Consider the following 16,770-nt stretch of genomic DNA (forward strand, 5'->3'; position numbering starts at 1 on the left):
TTCTAAAATATAATAGTTCATTTTCTTTTCTCTCTCTCTCTTTCTTTTTCACTCCAAACAACCGACTGAAGCAACAGAAAATAGTTCAATTTCAGAGAGTGGACTCGCCTCTTAAGGTAACGACACCTGAGCAGAATTAGCAAATAAATGTACGTTAATGTTACAATTAGCAAAACATATACACAAATAAACATTTGATAAGGAGGTAGAAATTTACTCAGCTTAGCCTGATAGAAGAATTGGGCAGGCTATACCTGTCAATGTGGAGTATTATATTTCTCAAATAAGGCATATATTCAGAATTAGACAGTCGATAAGCTAGTTTTAGCCTTACTCCAGACAAAAGTCCTGTTCATGTGAGACACTTTTGAATCAAAGACATGCATGTGTGCTGCTAGAAAATTGGACTCAGTACAGATGTATAATCCCAAACATGTTCCAGGGCACATTAAATCCTTTAGCATTGTCTCCACTTAAAGGCTTTTCTAAATTCATTCATGTGACGTTAATGTCACTCATTTGGTGACGTTTGTTCTTCTTGTAGTTCCTGATGTTTGCCACTAGATGTCACTGGTTGCCTTCTTGCATAAACCCCAACTGCACTGAGAAGGTCATAACTGAGGAGTTTGTTGCTGATTTATTGACTTGGAAAAACAAGCCAGTAAAAATCCATTCTTCATTTAGTGGTACACACATTATACACCTGCACAGATGTAACTCAACTTCACCAGCGTCATCCAACAGCGTGTTGTGCATGTTAGTGTGAGATATATGTACTGAACATGAGCACTCGGTCCACAGCAGATAGCTTCTTACAGGACAAACTAAGATGTGAGAAAAGTTAAACACACTTTGTTTTTTCTAAAATTGTATGTATGTATGTCAAAATTGTATGTATAGTATTTATAGGCACTTTGTTGTTTAGCCAGAGTTGAAACTTGACACCAGAGTTAGCTTAGGAGTTGATAACAATTCAGTTATCAGATGGCAATGGAATATACATACAATATCACATCAATAGCATTAATTAAAACAATACAGCAGGCAATCTTCACAACTTTCATTTACTGGAAACATTTAGCTATTCTTAGAAAATTGCAAAACACAGTGGAAGCCTTCATGTAAATCCAGCACTGTGGAGTTTCCAAAGGCGGTACAAAAGAGGAAAAAATGAAAAAACTGAAAACAGAAATATGCAAATACTGCTGTTCTGACAAATATTTTTCCACTTTGCTATGTTGCAAGTAACATAACCACATTAGTTCTGACTCAAAACTTAAAAGGACGACATTGTTCAGAGGAATTAAAGGCAGCTTGATTCCAGATCTCTAAATCATCGTCCACATGTCCAATTTATTCCTATATTTAAATTCTGATTAATAAATAATGCAGTGAACATGACATCTCTGTCTGATTATCAGGGTAACCATAAGCAGCTCCCAATGCATCATCGTCATAAACGAAATAAATAACAAGAACAAAATCAGTGTGAACCAATAAACACAGCGCAGGATGTTTCTCAGTCGTTGTCATAGATGCAATCTGGAAGGACATAATAACTTTGATTAGAAATATTTCTATTACAATAGTGATTTAGGTTTTCTGTGACATTATCTACAAGTGATATATTAACATGAAATTAACTGGGATACATACCATCTCCAATATCATCGTAGATATCACCATCGCTGTAAACAAGAACCAGATGATCAGTACAGACAGCAGATTGTTAAGTCTCTTTCTCAGAGGATGTGTGAATGCTTGTGGTACTTACTCCATAACGATGTGGCTGGTCGAAACATAACCGACTGTGAATTACAGACAGATGTGAGGTGGTGGCTCAGTGAATGAAAAAGCAGCATTGTTTGAGTCTTGAATGCATTAATTTCCTCAATAACAAGCAGCAGATACTCACATTTGCCCTCCTCGTTCCGACAGATCAGTTTGTTATCCACGGCTTTAACAATGACGTCAAGTTTTTCTCCTGCTTTGACTGGAAGCTCTTTCCCAGCCCACTTCTTATTGGTCAGTGTCGGGACAATGGTCACCTGGTACAGCACCTGTATCTCACCTTCGTACTGAAAGAGATTGAAAATGACACTGATACATCTTGAGTTTGTCAGTATGAATAAGTATTAATTTTACATCTTTGATAGCACACAAAAGTAATTTTAAAATGTTTAACTTTATGTTGAAGAATCAGGATTAAAATTATTGTGAAGTATTAATACATTTAAATTATTGAGCGCTGTAGAGTTTTTCTGCAGGTGTGATCCTGGTAACAGTAAAAGAGTTGGATGGGAAACATGCTGAAGAGACATAATGAAGAGACAAACTTTAAACTTTTTCCTGAATTCCTTCTCCTCTTTCTCGATCTTCTTCTGCTTCTTTGGGTCCATCTCTTCAGTCTTGCTTTTGCCTTTCAAGGTTGGAAGGCTGGAGAGTAAAAAACAATTGAAAAAGTAAAATGAGGATTCTTTGGTTACTTAGCATTTTTTGTAATAAATACACTTGAAATCATGGATCTAAATAGTTGGGGATTTTTATTTTGTTTTAAGATTGATTGATGCAACTGTACCTGCTGAGAGGAGGAAGAGGAGGCACATTTTGAGAGTCGACATCATCGTATATCTCCTCATCGATTGCTGCTCCCAGATGATCTGTAATAACACACAGAACAAGTCAGTGGCTAGTGAAACTTAAATACAAGTCATAAATGAATTTAGACAACATCAAGCATCTCTTGCTGGAGAGACAATGCAGTGTTGAGGGTATTTAAAGTGAAGGTTATTTAAAGTGAGGATATATTTGCTGTGGCTACAAGTTACATTGACAGTATAATGGTGAAAGCTTAAATGTAGCATAATTAAAGCACAACTAGAGAAGAGTAAAGTCAGGAAAATGACTCAGGAATCATAACTTCTTCTATCTTCTTTCAAATATTACATAGTTGATCTTAAATAATGTTGGCTAAGGACTTGAGGTGAATAAATGGCCAAAGGCAAGTTACATAGGAGAAGGTGTGCGACACCCAGAATAGTTTATGTTTTCCTATAGTTGGTGTGGAGATTCAAACCAGTGCATGTCAAAGCCAAAAGAAAACCCAAAGAAGAACAAATACTGAGAAACAAGCATCTTTTTTCAGTAAATATCCATTCAAAGCGTCATCGGAGTGAGTGATACCTGAGTTCCCCTCTGCAGTAAACTGGCTGGGTGGAGGCACTCTGACACAACAGAAGAAAAATTATTAAAATGTTACATAGTTTATATCATCAAGTCAAAGTAGGATAATATGATTCAAAGCAGCCCAAATTGATAATCATATTCACGAATTACAAAACAATACCTTAATTAATGTATTTGTTAAAACATGCTTTGATGGTGTTAGCAGGTGACGCCTTGATTTTCTGATTAAGCCAACAGTCGTACGTGAGTTACAGGCATGCAAATGACTCGGGAAGATTAGTAAAATCACGGACAATCAGCTGCACTGATTGTAATCACAGGAACAGCACCTAGATGTCAAATTTCAAATCAGCATCCTTCAGTGTTATTCAGTGAGAGGCGACGTGGTTAATATGATCGGGGGTGACAGTCAGCTTCATCTGAGAGGAACTGTTTAGGCATTGGAAGGGGAGTGACGGCTGAAAGATGGGGAATTAAAAACAGTGGACAGTAGGTCTGTGATCAGTCTTACTAATGAGTGTATTTTACACTTTAGTGCTGGCAGGGCGTCTGTTCCGGTCAAACATCCGCAGGAAGCCACGAGGCTTCGTTGGAGAAGACCTGGGGTCTGTGGGACTAAAGAGCCAATCAAGGATGAAAAGACCTGTATTGCTTTTTCTGTTTCTTTCTCGTGTATCCTTTAAATGTCACAGTCAAAGTTTGTCGTATGTAAATAAATCACTTCCTACCTGACTTCCAGGTTTAGATCAACAACATCGTCATATATTTCCCCTCCCTCTCCTGGTAGCGGGGGCAGGACAACTGAAGGGCGAAAGCACTTCATTGGTGACATGTTTTGTCTCAGTAAAACAACCTTGACATTGATTGGATGCAGTGCTTGTAACTGAATGTAAAGAAATGAATTATACTGTTGGAAGATTTTAAGCATACCTCCTGGTCCTTTGATCACACTGTAGAGAGAGAATTTGACATAAACATGAAATAATTTCAGAAACGTTCACTTCCCACGAGATTGGAGAAGTGTTACATGAGGTAAAATTGGTATCATTGGTACATACAGATTTTACAGACTGGTCCCAAAAGTGTTGTGGTACAAAAAAGTTTTTCATCACCAGTACCATTTCACTTCTCTGTTCTTGCAGAGTTACACTGTATAATTTGGGTACCTGCTGTGAGGAGGGGCCACATCGATGTCATCGTATACCTCAGGATCGTACGCCGGCTGAGCTTTATGATTCTTCAGAGTGTTAAAGTCAATTTCCACTGAAGTGGTCTTCACATAACCAACTGTTAGAAACAAAGAGCAAAGTGAAATATTGAGTTGATTCAGTGTCCCTGATTTGGATTCTGGGTATAATTTATTGCATCTTTGTGGCTCAAAAAATGAGAAATGAGAAGACACCAAAGACAAGGTTGACTCAAAGTCTTGTCGTGTATTTACAGGTGGGACTGGATGCAAGCAAAGGCCAAAATAAGTGAGACCAAGGAGGGAAAAATATGTGAATTTACTGGATCCATCCTGCGTTCGTCCCAGCCATTTTCCCTCTGGGTTGCCTTGGACACGGATGATGTCCAGGCAGTCTCCCTGCTTCATAGCAAGGTCAGTCTTACCGCCCCGGCAATCCACACGAGCCTTCACTTGGTGGATGGTCTCCAGGGGGCCAACCAACTAACACACACACACCCATGCACAAACACACAGACAAAAAAAAGCCAAAACATTTATATATGACGTCATTTTAACAGAGCAGAAGATATTTGTTACTTCTTCTCGAGCCACAAACAATATGGAGGTAAATAAAATTAATTTTTGCGTTACTGTTTGTGTACGGATGAAACAAACAAGGTAGAACATGTCATTGATGCTTGAGGTAGCAGGTTTAGCTGATAGCTCCAGTCTTATCTACTCACTTTGAATTTCTTTCTGGCATCTTGTTCCTTCTTTTCGCGTTCCTTCTGCTCCTTCTTCTCAGCCTCCAGTCGTTTTTTCTCCTCCTTCTCATCTTTCATCTTTTCTTGTTTTTGTTCCGCTGCGTCCCTTTTGAGAGCGAGGAGACAGCACCAGACAGTTGGAAATAAACAGTCAATTGTAAGCTGTGAGATTGATAGATAAACAAGCATTTGCAAGATGCAGCTTCCTCTGTGGCAGAAATCAGACACTCCCACAAAACAAATTTTTATTATTCGACAAATAGGCTGAAAGAGTGACAAAATACAAATGCCTACACGATCTTAATGGCCAGTTTACTCATTTATTTATGTTGATTTTTAATGATGGTAAATATCATAGTATGTCAGTCTAAGCTAAGCTGAACAGACAAAGCCATCTGAAAGAGTTTTTCTGCCAGTCAGAATGAGTGACTTCTTGTAGTGTTGCAAAACAACCACTGGAGGGCAGTGTTGGTACAGGTACACATGAACACATATGATTTGGAAATAAAACCAGTGCTTGAGTGAAGGAGCTCAGTGCAGAAATGGATTGCTAAATGTGTCTACAGTATTAAAATCAGTGAAGAGTACAGCGTGAATTTAGTTCTTTTCATCTTTGGACATAAATATGCACAAATATGGAGTAAAGCACTCCACCAGTCCATCCATACACAAATTCTTTGGAATCTAAATGGGAGTTAAAGACGGAGCAGAATCAGTGAGGGAGTGAGTGTGGGATAAACACGTAAAGGAACACTGTCTCACCATCGTTCATCCAGATCCTCGTACGTCTCCCCGTCATCGTCATCGTTTTCCTCCTGGGCCAGAGAAGACGTGAGTAAAAACAGCAATAACAGTGACTCACTGGTGATTCAGTAGAGTTGGTTCACTTTGAAAATCAGTTGACAAAGATTTGTTTGAATGTGTACTGAACATCTGTCTTTATACCTGCATGCTCTTGTCTGAGTGTATGTCTGCATCTCCACATGCAAATATGTATTTATGTAAGTGAAAGTAATTCAGCGTGTCTCACCTTTGCCCTCTGACTCGGGTGACCTAAAGACAGACAACAAATCAGTGTTACAAGAGAATTTCATCCTTCTGGCATAGCTTCAATCACCATGATCTGACTCATACATCAGATCGGACTATTTTTAGTATTCTAGTAACAGTAACGGAGAGTTGCTCCAATGTTTTATCTCTTGATTTTTCTGAATCAGGTAAAACGACATTTACGTGTTAAATTGCAATCAGTCAGAACTAAAATAGACTGTCTAGACGACCATTGACAACCATTGCATAAATAACCATAATAACCACCCCAAAGTCCTGAAGTGACTGAAATAGCTAGTTCCTTTTATTTATTTCTTCTAATTTGTAAATATGGTGCAAGGTTCAGCATCACACAGTCCTGTTCTGTCTTCCTGTGGTGCTATAAACATTACTGCATTAATGACTTGTAACGTGGTGGTCATGACCCATCACATCTGATCAAATACTGGTGTTACCGAACCTGTGGATGGTGGTAGAGGTGGAGGAGGTTTGCTGAATTCATCAACATCATCATAGAAGTCATCTTGCTGAATCCTGAGAAGCACAGGATTTATCTGTTGTTAACTGGAGTAGCTTTATCTGGACAACGTACAGAATATATTATTTGCAAATGTGTTTGTGTGTGCATGAATGTGTGACTTGCATGGTTCCAGGGTGTCGTGGGGGCAGACTAGGAACCGCAGTCTGAGGGGGCTGAGTTGGGGCCACATGGTTACTGGTGTGAGAGGCCAGAGGAGTTGGGATGGTGGATTTCTTGAAGGTGCCAGGACCTGTAACAAAAACACTTTTGTTGGGCAAGCAGCTTTTTATTGTTGTAGTTGGCAGAGATGGAGCTCCTACTTTATAGACTGTTGAATAATTTAATTTATGCAAAGTAACAAGTGGACCATAAAGTAGAATATTTGCCTCTGAATGGAAATGCTCAGTTACAAGTACCTCAAAATTGCACTAAAGTACAGTACTTGAGTAAATTTCCTTAATTACATTCTACCTCTGCAGCCATAACAATTTTTCCACTTGTAAAAGTCCAATCACAAGTGATGCACCCAAAACACAAAACCAATAAAGTAGGCAATAAAACCCTGATCCCCAAAAAGTTTGCATGTTCTGTAAAACGTAAATAGAAACAGAATGCAAATATTTGCAATTGAACTGTGTTCACCAACAATGGTTTTACGAAGTGTTCCTGAGCCCATGTAGTGATATTTTGGTGAACCTCGCTCCATCCTCACTTGTGAACGACTGAACCTTTCCAGGATGCTTCTTTCATACCCAATCATGATATTATCACCTGTTACCAATGAACGTGTGGAATGTTCCAAACATTCTGTTTTATTTATGTTTTACACACCGTGCCAGTGTTTTTGGAATTGGGGTTGTACATATTAAATTATGTCCTAAAACCTTACTCATAGTATAGCACGAAATAATAACAAAGAGTTTATTCATAGCTTTTAGGGCAACAGTGTGACTCCTGAGAACAGTCAGTCTTCCTTCACCTCTGGCTGGAAATCAGTTTAGATCAGGTATATGTCTAAAAACAGAGCCTCTCACTCGAAACTATCCCTGTTTGCTTTGACTTACTTCCCCATGTCATGAAGCAAACTCAGCTATCAGAGCAGAAAGCGAGGGGGGAGGAGAAAGGAGAAACTGGACAGGGAACTTGGCAGGGGGAAATAGAGGAACTGTGTGTTTGTGTGACTTTGGTCTCTTATCTGAAGCTCCAAACAACTGTACAGCAGCTTCTGTTCAGATGCTGCATAAGCACTGTATATCTTAGAATGGTTGGAATAAATGCACTTTTAATGCTATCCTGCACAAACCGAAGCTGTTTGCATTGGTTAGATAAGCCAAAGTAAACTGCAGGCTACACATTGCCAGCGTCACTGAAACCACACTAACGTGAGAAACAAGTCTTTTTCACACTTCTGAAAAGCTTTCACAGTCTGTACAAAGTGGTACTGCTGGTGATAGAGAGGAAATGGACTTGAGACAACAAAATAAGAGGAACCCCTTCTTCTTCATACTGATGAGACCTGTTTGTCGCCCTCTGTCATTGAATCCTCTTGACAACAAGTACCTGGCGTACCTTAGAGAGTGTTGATTATCCAAAATGTTGATGCTTGTTTTTTTGAAAAGAAATTGCGACATCATCTTTTGCAGTGTGTGTTTTACTGTGTCTGTTGCGTCCTTATTGGGAGCAGGGGACCAATTACATCTCATACCAAATGGAAAAGAAATCATGTAAATGTAGTCAGGTTAGGGTGAAATATTCCTGCCTGTGGGGCCACATGTGTGTCCAGTCTGGCCACCAGAATTTCTCTCCTAAAGCTCCCTTTCTCTGACTCACCCTCCATCTTCCAGCTGTTCACCGCAACTGAAGTCATTTGTTCAACACTTTTCCTACTGAAAAAGCCATAAAATGTACTTCGTGACTTTTGAAATAGGTTGTTTGCAGTCATGTGATGTTACATTCAGACAGAGGGCGGGAAGTAAGAACTGCAATGGGTGAGATAAAGGAAAGTTCTTACTGTGTTAGTTTAGATGAAATTACAAGAGAAAGGTACAGACAGAAAGTCAGAACATATGCTGGATGTGACTGAATCTAAATGAAATATACTTGCCTGAGTTTATCTGGGGCCCTAAAAATATTATCAGACATCTGTGAGAGTTTTACAATAAGCTGTTATTGTTGATTGTGCTTGTGATAACACTTTAAAATACAAGTGACTCTGTAATGCATTGCACCACACTGATGATTGATTTCACTTGTGTAAATACTGATATATACTCACTCACTGGATTGGGGGTGGTTACATCTTCCCATAATCAGTGGTTTTGTTCTTACCTCTGTGGTGTCACTATTAAACAAACAAAACTGTCAATCGAAGTCCAACTTACCATCATCAGAGGTCTCGGCACCTCCTTTAAAGTTCTCCAGGTTGACTGTGGGGGGTCGGTTGGGCTTGGCAGGAGCAGGGCCCAAAGCTAAACTGTTGGGCAAGGGGTTACGCTTGGGGCCTGAAGTTGCATCACCGTTAACCTTGCTGGTCTGAGGAGAAGGCTTTGGTGGCTTCCTCATGCTGGGTTTTTTACTGGCTGGAGGTTTTGGTGGAGGGATGGAGCCAGTAGCAGTGAGGGATGGTTTGGTGGCTCCATCTGCTTTCATGTCACTATCTGACTGCTCAGTCTTCTCCTTGTTGAACATATTTTGAGCAGTCCTGAAGCTGGAAGCGGGCTTGTTTGCCGGAAGTGAAGGTCTGTTCGTGGTGTCCGTGTTAGCTCCTGCCAGCTCTTCATTTTGCTGACGTAATTTTGAAATGCTGCTGCTGATTTTGTGTTGTAAAGGAGGTATGTTGGGTGGTGTGGAGCTGGCTGCACCCTCACTACTGTCTTCTTTCACCCAGCTGGGTTTGGAGGCGAGCGCTGGAAAGGTTTTAGGAAAGGCAGGTTTGGGGTCAGACAGAGTGGAGCTGAGGGAGGGTTTGTTCAGAGGGGCCTTGTGTCCAGGGCCTTTAGCTTCAGGACCCAATGAAAGAGGTGGCTTCGAGCCTATCTGCTGTTTATTAGGAATGAAAGGTTTGCTGTTGGTGTCATCCTGGGTGTTTGCAAACCTGTTAGCCAGGGCTTTAGTTTTGTTTGGTTCATGGGCTTCTGTGTCACTTTTAGTTGATACTGTATTTTTCAGAAAATTAGGTTTAGGAGGAACATTTATCGCACTGCCTGAGAGGCTCTCTAATACAGGTTTCTTCGTCTGTATGGTTGGGCCAGAGGAGAGGGTGGCGTGCAGGGCTTGCTTGGTATGTCCAGCTGGTGTGGAAGAAGTCTCGTCAGTGCTCGCCCCACTCGCCTGGAAGCGAGCCATGATGGCCTTTACATCAGCTTTGTTTTGCTGGAAAGAATAGAAGAGGCCCAGAAGGACAGTTAATAACCAGAATACAAAACCAAAATTGAAAATAAAAATAGGATGTGCTTTGCATGCTAGAACATGGAAAGACTGCAGCAAACAAAACTCATAAACAGAAATAGAAACTTCGGGACAAAAGCAAAAGAGGAAACAGAGAGAACAAGATGCACACTTCATTAGACTAACTTAAGATTTCACATAGAATTAGAAAGCCGTACATTGTATGTGTGTGCCACCATCACTCTGTTATTAATGGTAAAATGTCTGGACTAGAGTTTTTGCCACATTTGCCTCTATCAGAAAAATATGGCCAATCATCATTTTTATTTCGCTGTTCTCTTTGGTTTTAACTAGCACATTTGTTAATTATATACCTTGTGCACATTCTCCAGAGTAGGTCAACAAATGGTACTTTTGTCAAGAGTTTGTGGTTTAAGAAGAGGGCAACAGATATTTACAATTTGCCAGTTTTGAGGGTGAATGAGCCTGAGCAACAAAATGGTTTACAGTGTACGCAGTTTCGTTGTTTAGTACACTGAAAAGAAGCCCATAGAAACAGTCTATAGTGTTGTTTCAGCTAGAACATGAATGGAATCTATTTAAACACCTGGTATCTGAACATCTGAGCACCCAGAGGTGTGCTAAATGGCCAAATGTTTGGAGAGCTACATCACTAGCTACAAGTTACATCCCAAATGTGGCCATAATAGCAGGACTGATCCAGTGTCATGCAGCTGTTTCACAAAGTGTCATAATGGATTGACCAAGTAGCAGCCACACCTATTTTGATAGGGCTGGTTTGACTGGAGTCAGAGACACCATACCAGGAAGTGGAGATAAGAGCACAAGGACACATAACAGCTGCTGTACCAACAGCAGAGAAGTAAAAGTGAGAGAAAACTGTACAATGGAAAGTTCAAAGTGTACGAAGCTCAATGGGAAGTTAAACCACTTGTGTTTGCTGCGGACAGTAACGCCCAGCTAGAATATTGTAAAAACAGTAACACTTACATCCAAGCAGCGGCATATAAAGAGAAGAAACCACTGTGTGTTATTGAAACTAGAATGATCTCAGCCAAGTCGATCTCATTTGTATAGCCCTGTATCGCATGGTCTCTCTGTGAGCTTTTAAATCTGTACAAATAAGTTGAATATCAAGATTCCTGTTTCCTAAAAGTTATGCTTATGCACTGCTAATACTCAGTAGTTGTAGGAAAAGATTTTATTAAATGTTTAAAAAAGACTGATACTTTTTATTCCACTGTGGAAAACTGTCACCATTTGACTCCAGTGTAACCGTCATGCATTCACTTTATACTGTACGCTAACGGTCAAGCGTGCCACAGCTAGTCACTTCATTCAATTGGCAACTGCCAACATTTACTTTTTACCAACCAAATTTTAAGCCAACTGAGGTTCCGTATGAGGCTGCTAGATTTGCAAGATTATGCAAAATCATGCGACATGTGAATCTCTCTTGCCAGGCTTCAAGTTATGCACTTGGGGCCAGACCTTGTTTGGGCCAATCAGTGTCCAAAGAGAAACTACTGGCAGCTGCGCACAGACTTGTTTAGATGTGATGACAGCGACGCTGTTCCTTTGAAAACAACAATGGTGCCTCTTAAAGAAGTTTAGTGTAGATGCTGCCATAGCATCAGTTCTATCAGAACTTCAGAGTATTTCCTCATTGAAAGAAGAGCAAAGACCGGCACTGAAGGAATTTCTCGACGGAAAAGATGTTTTCACTCGTCTCCCAACTGGCTCTGGCAAGAGTTTGATTTCCATCTTGTCATTCATTGATCTGATTGAAGTTAGCCTGTGATAGGTGGTGATAGACAGGTGGTTCATCCAATCTTGACCTGCAAAGTATTTTTGAAAGTGCCTGCCCTTTTCCAGACAGTTCCCATGGACCCTTCCCACATGGTTCTGTGAAACAGACCATCTGATGCATCATGTTACAAAAGATTTGAGTAAGTGTTTCTTTTTTTTTTTAAATTAAAACATAGACAGACTTACATCATTAGATCTTAAATAGATCTGGGTATATTTTGTTGCATCTCACTGGGTAAAATGTAGTCTATGATTTATCTTAAACTCTAGTTCCTTTCCTCCATTAGTGGTAAAACAGCCAAATAGGTTGAGCCACGTATCATCTCCACTCCTCATCTTCAGTGTCAACACCAAAGTCATTTTCCCCTTCTGCTTTAACTTTAGCTGTGTTTTCTTTCACTGTCCCGCAGAGCGGCCCATAGAATTGTGTTACTTATTTGGTTGAGTCCTTGCTATCAATGAGTATTTGTTCTAAACAGTAGATTGTACCACAGTATTGAGACTGTGTGAGATTGGATGGAGTATCACTTTAATGGTGCCAGTAACATATTGCAGTTGTGGCTCAACAAAGTGTGTTAACAAGAAGCCCGGCATGTTGCTGAATATGAAATCAGGGGTAAAGAAACTGAGGAAAGTTCCCTCATTACGTTTCTCAACCACAGTAAACTAAAAATTACCCAATATATTCTGTTACAGTTGCAGTTACTGCTTCTCTAAATGTTTTCGCAGTTGCGATTTTGTAAAAACCTACATATTCTGTCAAATCCTGGAAATAACCTGTCAGAATAACAGAACCATAAACTACAGCCATACAGCCAGCCAAAATGACCATGAAGTTTAATCAGCACCTCTCTAAAGCAGTTTAAAGAAAACTTCACCATTATAACCTTCATAAGAAAGGATTTATTGCAGGGCTGTTGTATCAGACTACATTGATTTTAACTGGGTGCACCCAACAACCAGGCAACTGAGTATAGGTATAGGTTTACCCTATATACAACCCGTTGTTTTGGTGCAGGGTCACTTTATCATTGAGAACAACAGCATTTGTTTGTTGGCCACATAGACTTCAGTCACTGAGGTGGAGGTAAATAAAAATGCTAATGTCTATGCAGTTATTCAATACAAGAACATTTCGAGGGCAATGACCTGCTGAGAAGTGACTGAGAGACAAATGAGGTCTTTGGTCAACGCAAAGAGGAACCATGATTTCTATTTCCAGTGTGATGAAAAGTGGAGGCCAGTTGTCTTACTCAATCACAAAACAGGAAAAAGATGACTTTTTCTGTTTTACACGATACGTGTGAGCAAATGAAAAAAGCCTTGACTATCAAACATAAAATTAAATGAAAATAACATCATTGGTTTGAAGCACTATAGTAAACGCTAATAACTAAAAGCCAGTCCACAAGTCACTAAACTGACTTTGCATGTTCTGTTGAAAGTTTGAATTTAACAGCCTTTTCTCTCTAATCACACATGCAGCAACTTGCGCAAACAAATTGGCATTGTCAAATTCACTTATACAAGAATAAATGACTACTTGAAGGTGTTTATCACAAAGAAATACTCATAATGTCCCTGCATGACCAGTCTTGTAAAATGCTCATAACAAAGACTTAACAACTTATTAGGGCCACTTTCTTTCATTAAATCTTACCACGGCACTCCAGAGTAAGTCTAATATCTAGAGAGTGATTGTGAAATAGTTCAAGTTGGCGGTTAAGTTGTACTCACCATATTGAGGACGACGCTCCCCAGCGTCTATGCTATGTCCAAACGGCTGGTGTATTAAGTGGTGGAGAGTGTGTTTGTTCAGTGTATCTGTGTGAGTTTCTGTTGGTGTCCAAGAGAGAAAGGTGCCGAGAGATAGCAAATAACAAACAGCGTGACAAAGCATTGAGTGTGTGAGCCCGTGTGTTTGTGTGTAGCAGAGGGGGGATGTATACTCCAGTTCTGTCAGTGACATAAGCAGACTGCTTGACTACTTCCTCTCTTGGTAGCATGTGTGTTTCGTGTGAGTGTGAGTGTGAGTCTCACAGCCTCCGTTATCTGTGTGTTTTCATCTCATGTATTTGCCTATCCCTGGCAAACTCCGTGCAGTTCCCCCTCTGTGCTCAACAACTGATGCTCACTAACTTGGTGGCAGATCAACAGACAAACCACGGTGAGACTCGCTCCCTAGCAACAATATTAACCACTATAAATATGATAAAGAGATTATGGTCAACACAAATGTGACAGAAATAAAAGCCATAATAAGCCATAATAAGCAACAATCAGAGGAGACACTATAGTAAAGAATCTGGGCATATGTACTGTATAACAAGAAGACTAAACAAGAGTTTACAGCCATGCTGGCTGCTCTGTGAGGCTGCACCATTTTGGTTTGAGCAAAATGCTAACACAAGCATGGCAATATGTTCACAGCGTCAGTGCTAACATGCTCATGTTTAGCAAGTAAAATGTTCACTGTGTTTGCCATTTCAGCTTAAAGTGTTAGCATTTTAACATTCGCTAATTAGCACTAAGCCGTACAGCTGCAGCTGATGTGAAAGTCATTAGCTTTGGAAAGTGATTAGTCAGAAATCAAAGTATTGGAAGGAATTCAAATTCATGATGACAGCACTTGAGGAGGAGTCAGGGATCACCAAAGTCATTACGATTCTTCCTGATGAGCACAACAATGTACCAAATCCAAATTTATTGGCAATGCACCCAATTAGTTGTTGAGATATTTTGCGGATGGGAAAATTGTGACGCACAGTAGCCTACTGCAAAATGTCTAATAGTGTGCGTTTGTTTTATTGACATTATTACACAATGAGAGACTCTGTCATTAGCAGTTTTACATTTTGTTGGCTACTTACAGTTGTTGGCGTGTGGCTGCATGTCATCTTTTCGTTATCGTCAGTCATGGTTGCTAGCCAGCGAACAAGCTAGGAATGAACTAAGATGGGGAAACGCAAGTTTAATGACATATGCTGGGAGGAAGATAAATTTCACAGATGGTTGACTCCAGTAGTACACAGCAGCAACTAGTGGGCCTATGCTAATGCCTGCATTGTTCGCATGCAGCATATCTGAAACTTCCTCTCACTCCCTCGCAGCTTCTTAGCTGGCAGCGCTAAGCAAAAGAAACACTAAGGACTGAAGTGCTGGAGGTTCTTCACACTGTGAGCAGGCATCATTCATTCGAAACCAATGATGACACACTGCAACTCTAAATTTTTCTTTTCTACCAAAGTAAATGTTTCGACATTCTTTGGATCTGAAATTCCATATTTGTTGAGGTTTTAAAAAGATTTTAAAAAGCACAGAATTTGAATTGGAATCTGAGTCACTTTGGCTACCAGGGTGGGCTGGAGGAAATCAGGTGGCAACGATCAGCACCAAAATACATCAAAACCAGACTGATTTGATCTTGGCGAATAAACAGACAACAGGAGGACAGGTGTCAACAGATGCTTTCTGTGAGACTCTCTCAACCTCAGTGGACCTAAAGAGAGCTGATGTCATGATTGTCCTAGTATCTTTTTGGCATAATGAAACAGGAGAAAAAGTATTGTAAATGAGTGGAAAAAAAAAATCTAAAAAAGTCAATTTGATTAGAGGAAAAACCTAAAATACCTACAGTTAATTTCTGCAATCTTCATATTTATTAAAACCAAGTGTGTAACTATCTATTGTTGTTCTCTGGTCTATGTAACAGCAGTTTAAGGTGAAAATAAGAAACATTCACTCCTTTGCCCACACAAACCTACTGCGGTGCACGGCAGGTTGTGGCGTGCAGCCTCTCCCAGAATGCACTGGGTGGCACGTACTCATCGGGGCCGTAACGTGACACAGTGTGAAGTCTCTAATCTGCCTGGCTGCTATTTAGTTGGACTGTGGGAGGGACATCACACCAACATGCAAATTTGACACAAAGAGACGTTTAATGGCAGCATTCACTTCAACCACACAATTCTTCTCTATTTAGTCTCACTCATGCCTCACCTTCTCACCTCTTCACTCTCCGTGAAGCTCTTTGAGTGTCAGTCTCCTTACAAACAGATTCCATATTTTCCTACCGGACAGTTTTGCAGTGGATTTTCTACTTCCCTTTTTCTTTACTGTAAGATGCTGCTCCGCTTGCAGAAACTAGCAACCACATTTATGCATATGTGGTGTTCATTTTCACGCAGATACATTTCCCCTGAAATGAGTCTGCATATCTTCTCATCTTGGTGTTTTACCAAAGCATTGCTTCAGGACATTTCCCATCCTGCCATGTCATGACTGTTCACCACTCTTTACTGTTGTATTCTAATGGGAGCAACTGTAGAAAACCAAACCTTTCCTGGTAGGGCAACGAAACTGAAGTGACCGAAGATGATCTTGTACAGTTTTTGGGAACACAGATGGTATGGAGCTTTTTTTCTAACAACTTGAAGCCTTTGCAGATGAGTTGAATTATACTTTTTTTTTTTTTTTTAAAGAACTCTTATAAAAGAATATCCTGAGGCATGCAACAAGTCCAGCATCAATAACTCTTTGTTTTACTGACCCTGAGGTGTTTGAAGACTGCAGCTCTTTAAAAACCAGATGTTTAGCTCATTGTAAAAGAAGAGAACATTTGTTTCCTTTGAATACGCTTTCAGTTTCTGCATCACAACATTTCAACAGAGGAACTTTTCAGTTGTATACTTTAAGAGGATAGAAGTGTCGCCAAAAGCACAATCTGCTCGCACTTGGATGGGCTTTGTTCCTGTTACACTGATGCTGCAATCAACAAATAATACCAGAGCACCAGCTTTTCTTAAAAAAAAAAAAAAAAAAAAAAAAAAAAGAAATGGAAAGGTGCACATATGCTTTCCTTCAAA

General features: G+C 40.0%; 1 protein-coding gene across 4 annotated transcripts; it reads right to left on the minus strand.

The window, feature by feature from the left end:
* Window positions 1-1,045: 1,045 nt before the first annotated feature.
* Window positions 1,046-14,832, minus strand: fyb1b (FYN binding protein 1 b). 4 transcript variants are annotated; one of them, XM_076757796.1, is made up of 19 exons: window positions 14,776-14,832; window positions 9,070-10,060; window positions 6,812-6,938; window positions 6,629-6,702; window positions 6,149-6,171; window positions 5,881-5,933; window positions 5,098-5,224; window positions 4,696-4,855; window positions 4,353-4,473; window positions 4,117-4,136; window positions 3,915-3,987; window positions 3,715-3,801; window positions 3,184-3,224; window positions 2,579-2,660; window positions 2,337-2,436; window positions 1,916-2,078; window positions 1,775-1,808; window positions 1,657-1,688; window positions 1,398-1,542 (listed from the first exon to the last, which is right to left on the minus strand). In XM_076757796.1, exons 1-19 carry the CDS (start codon window positions 14,821-14,823, stop codon window positions 1,520-1,522), a joined length of 2,379 nt encoding a protein of 792 aa, XP_076613911.1. In that variant the 5' UTR covers window positions 14,824-14,832; the 3' UTR covers window positions 1,398-1,519. The 4 variants fall into 4 exon arrangements, 3 of the variants coding, with proteins under 3 accessions (XP_076613913.1, XP_076613911.1, XP_076613912.1); XM_076757797.1 differs by lacking the exon at window positions 14,776-14,832 and adding an exon at window positions 13,643-13,824; XM_076757798.1 differs by lacking the exon at window positions 3,715-3,801 and having other exon boundaries at window positions 1,046-1,542.
* Between the last annotated feature and the right edge of the window lie 1,938 nt (window positions 14,833-16,770).

Source organism: Chaetodon auriga, chromosome 19 (assembly GCF_051107435.1).
Source record: "Chaetodon auriga isolate fChaAug3 chromosome 19, fChaAug3.hap1, whole genome shotgun sequence".
Classification (NCBI taxonomy): Eukaryota; Metazoa; Chordata; class Actinopteri; order Chaetodontiformes; family Chaetodontidae; genus Chaetodon; species Chaetodon auriga.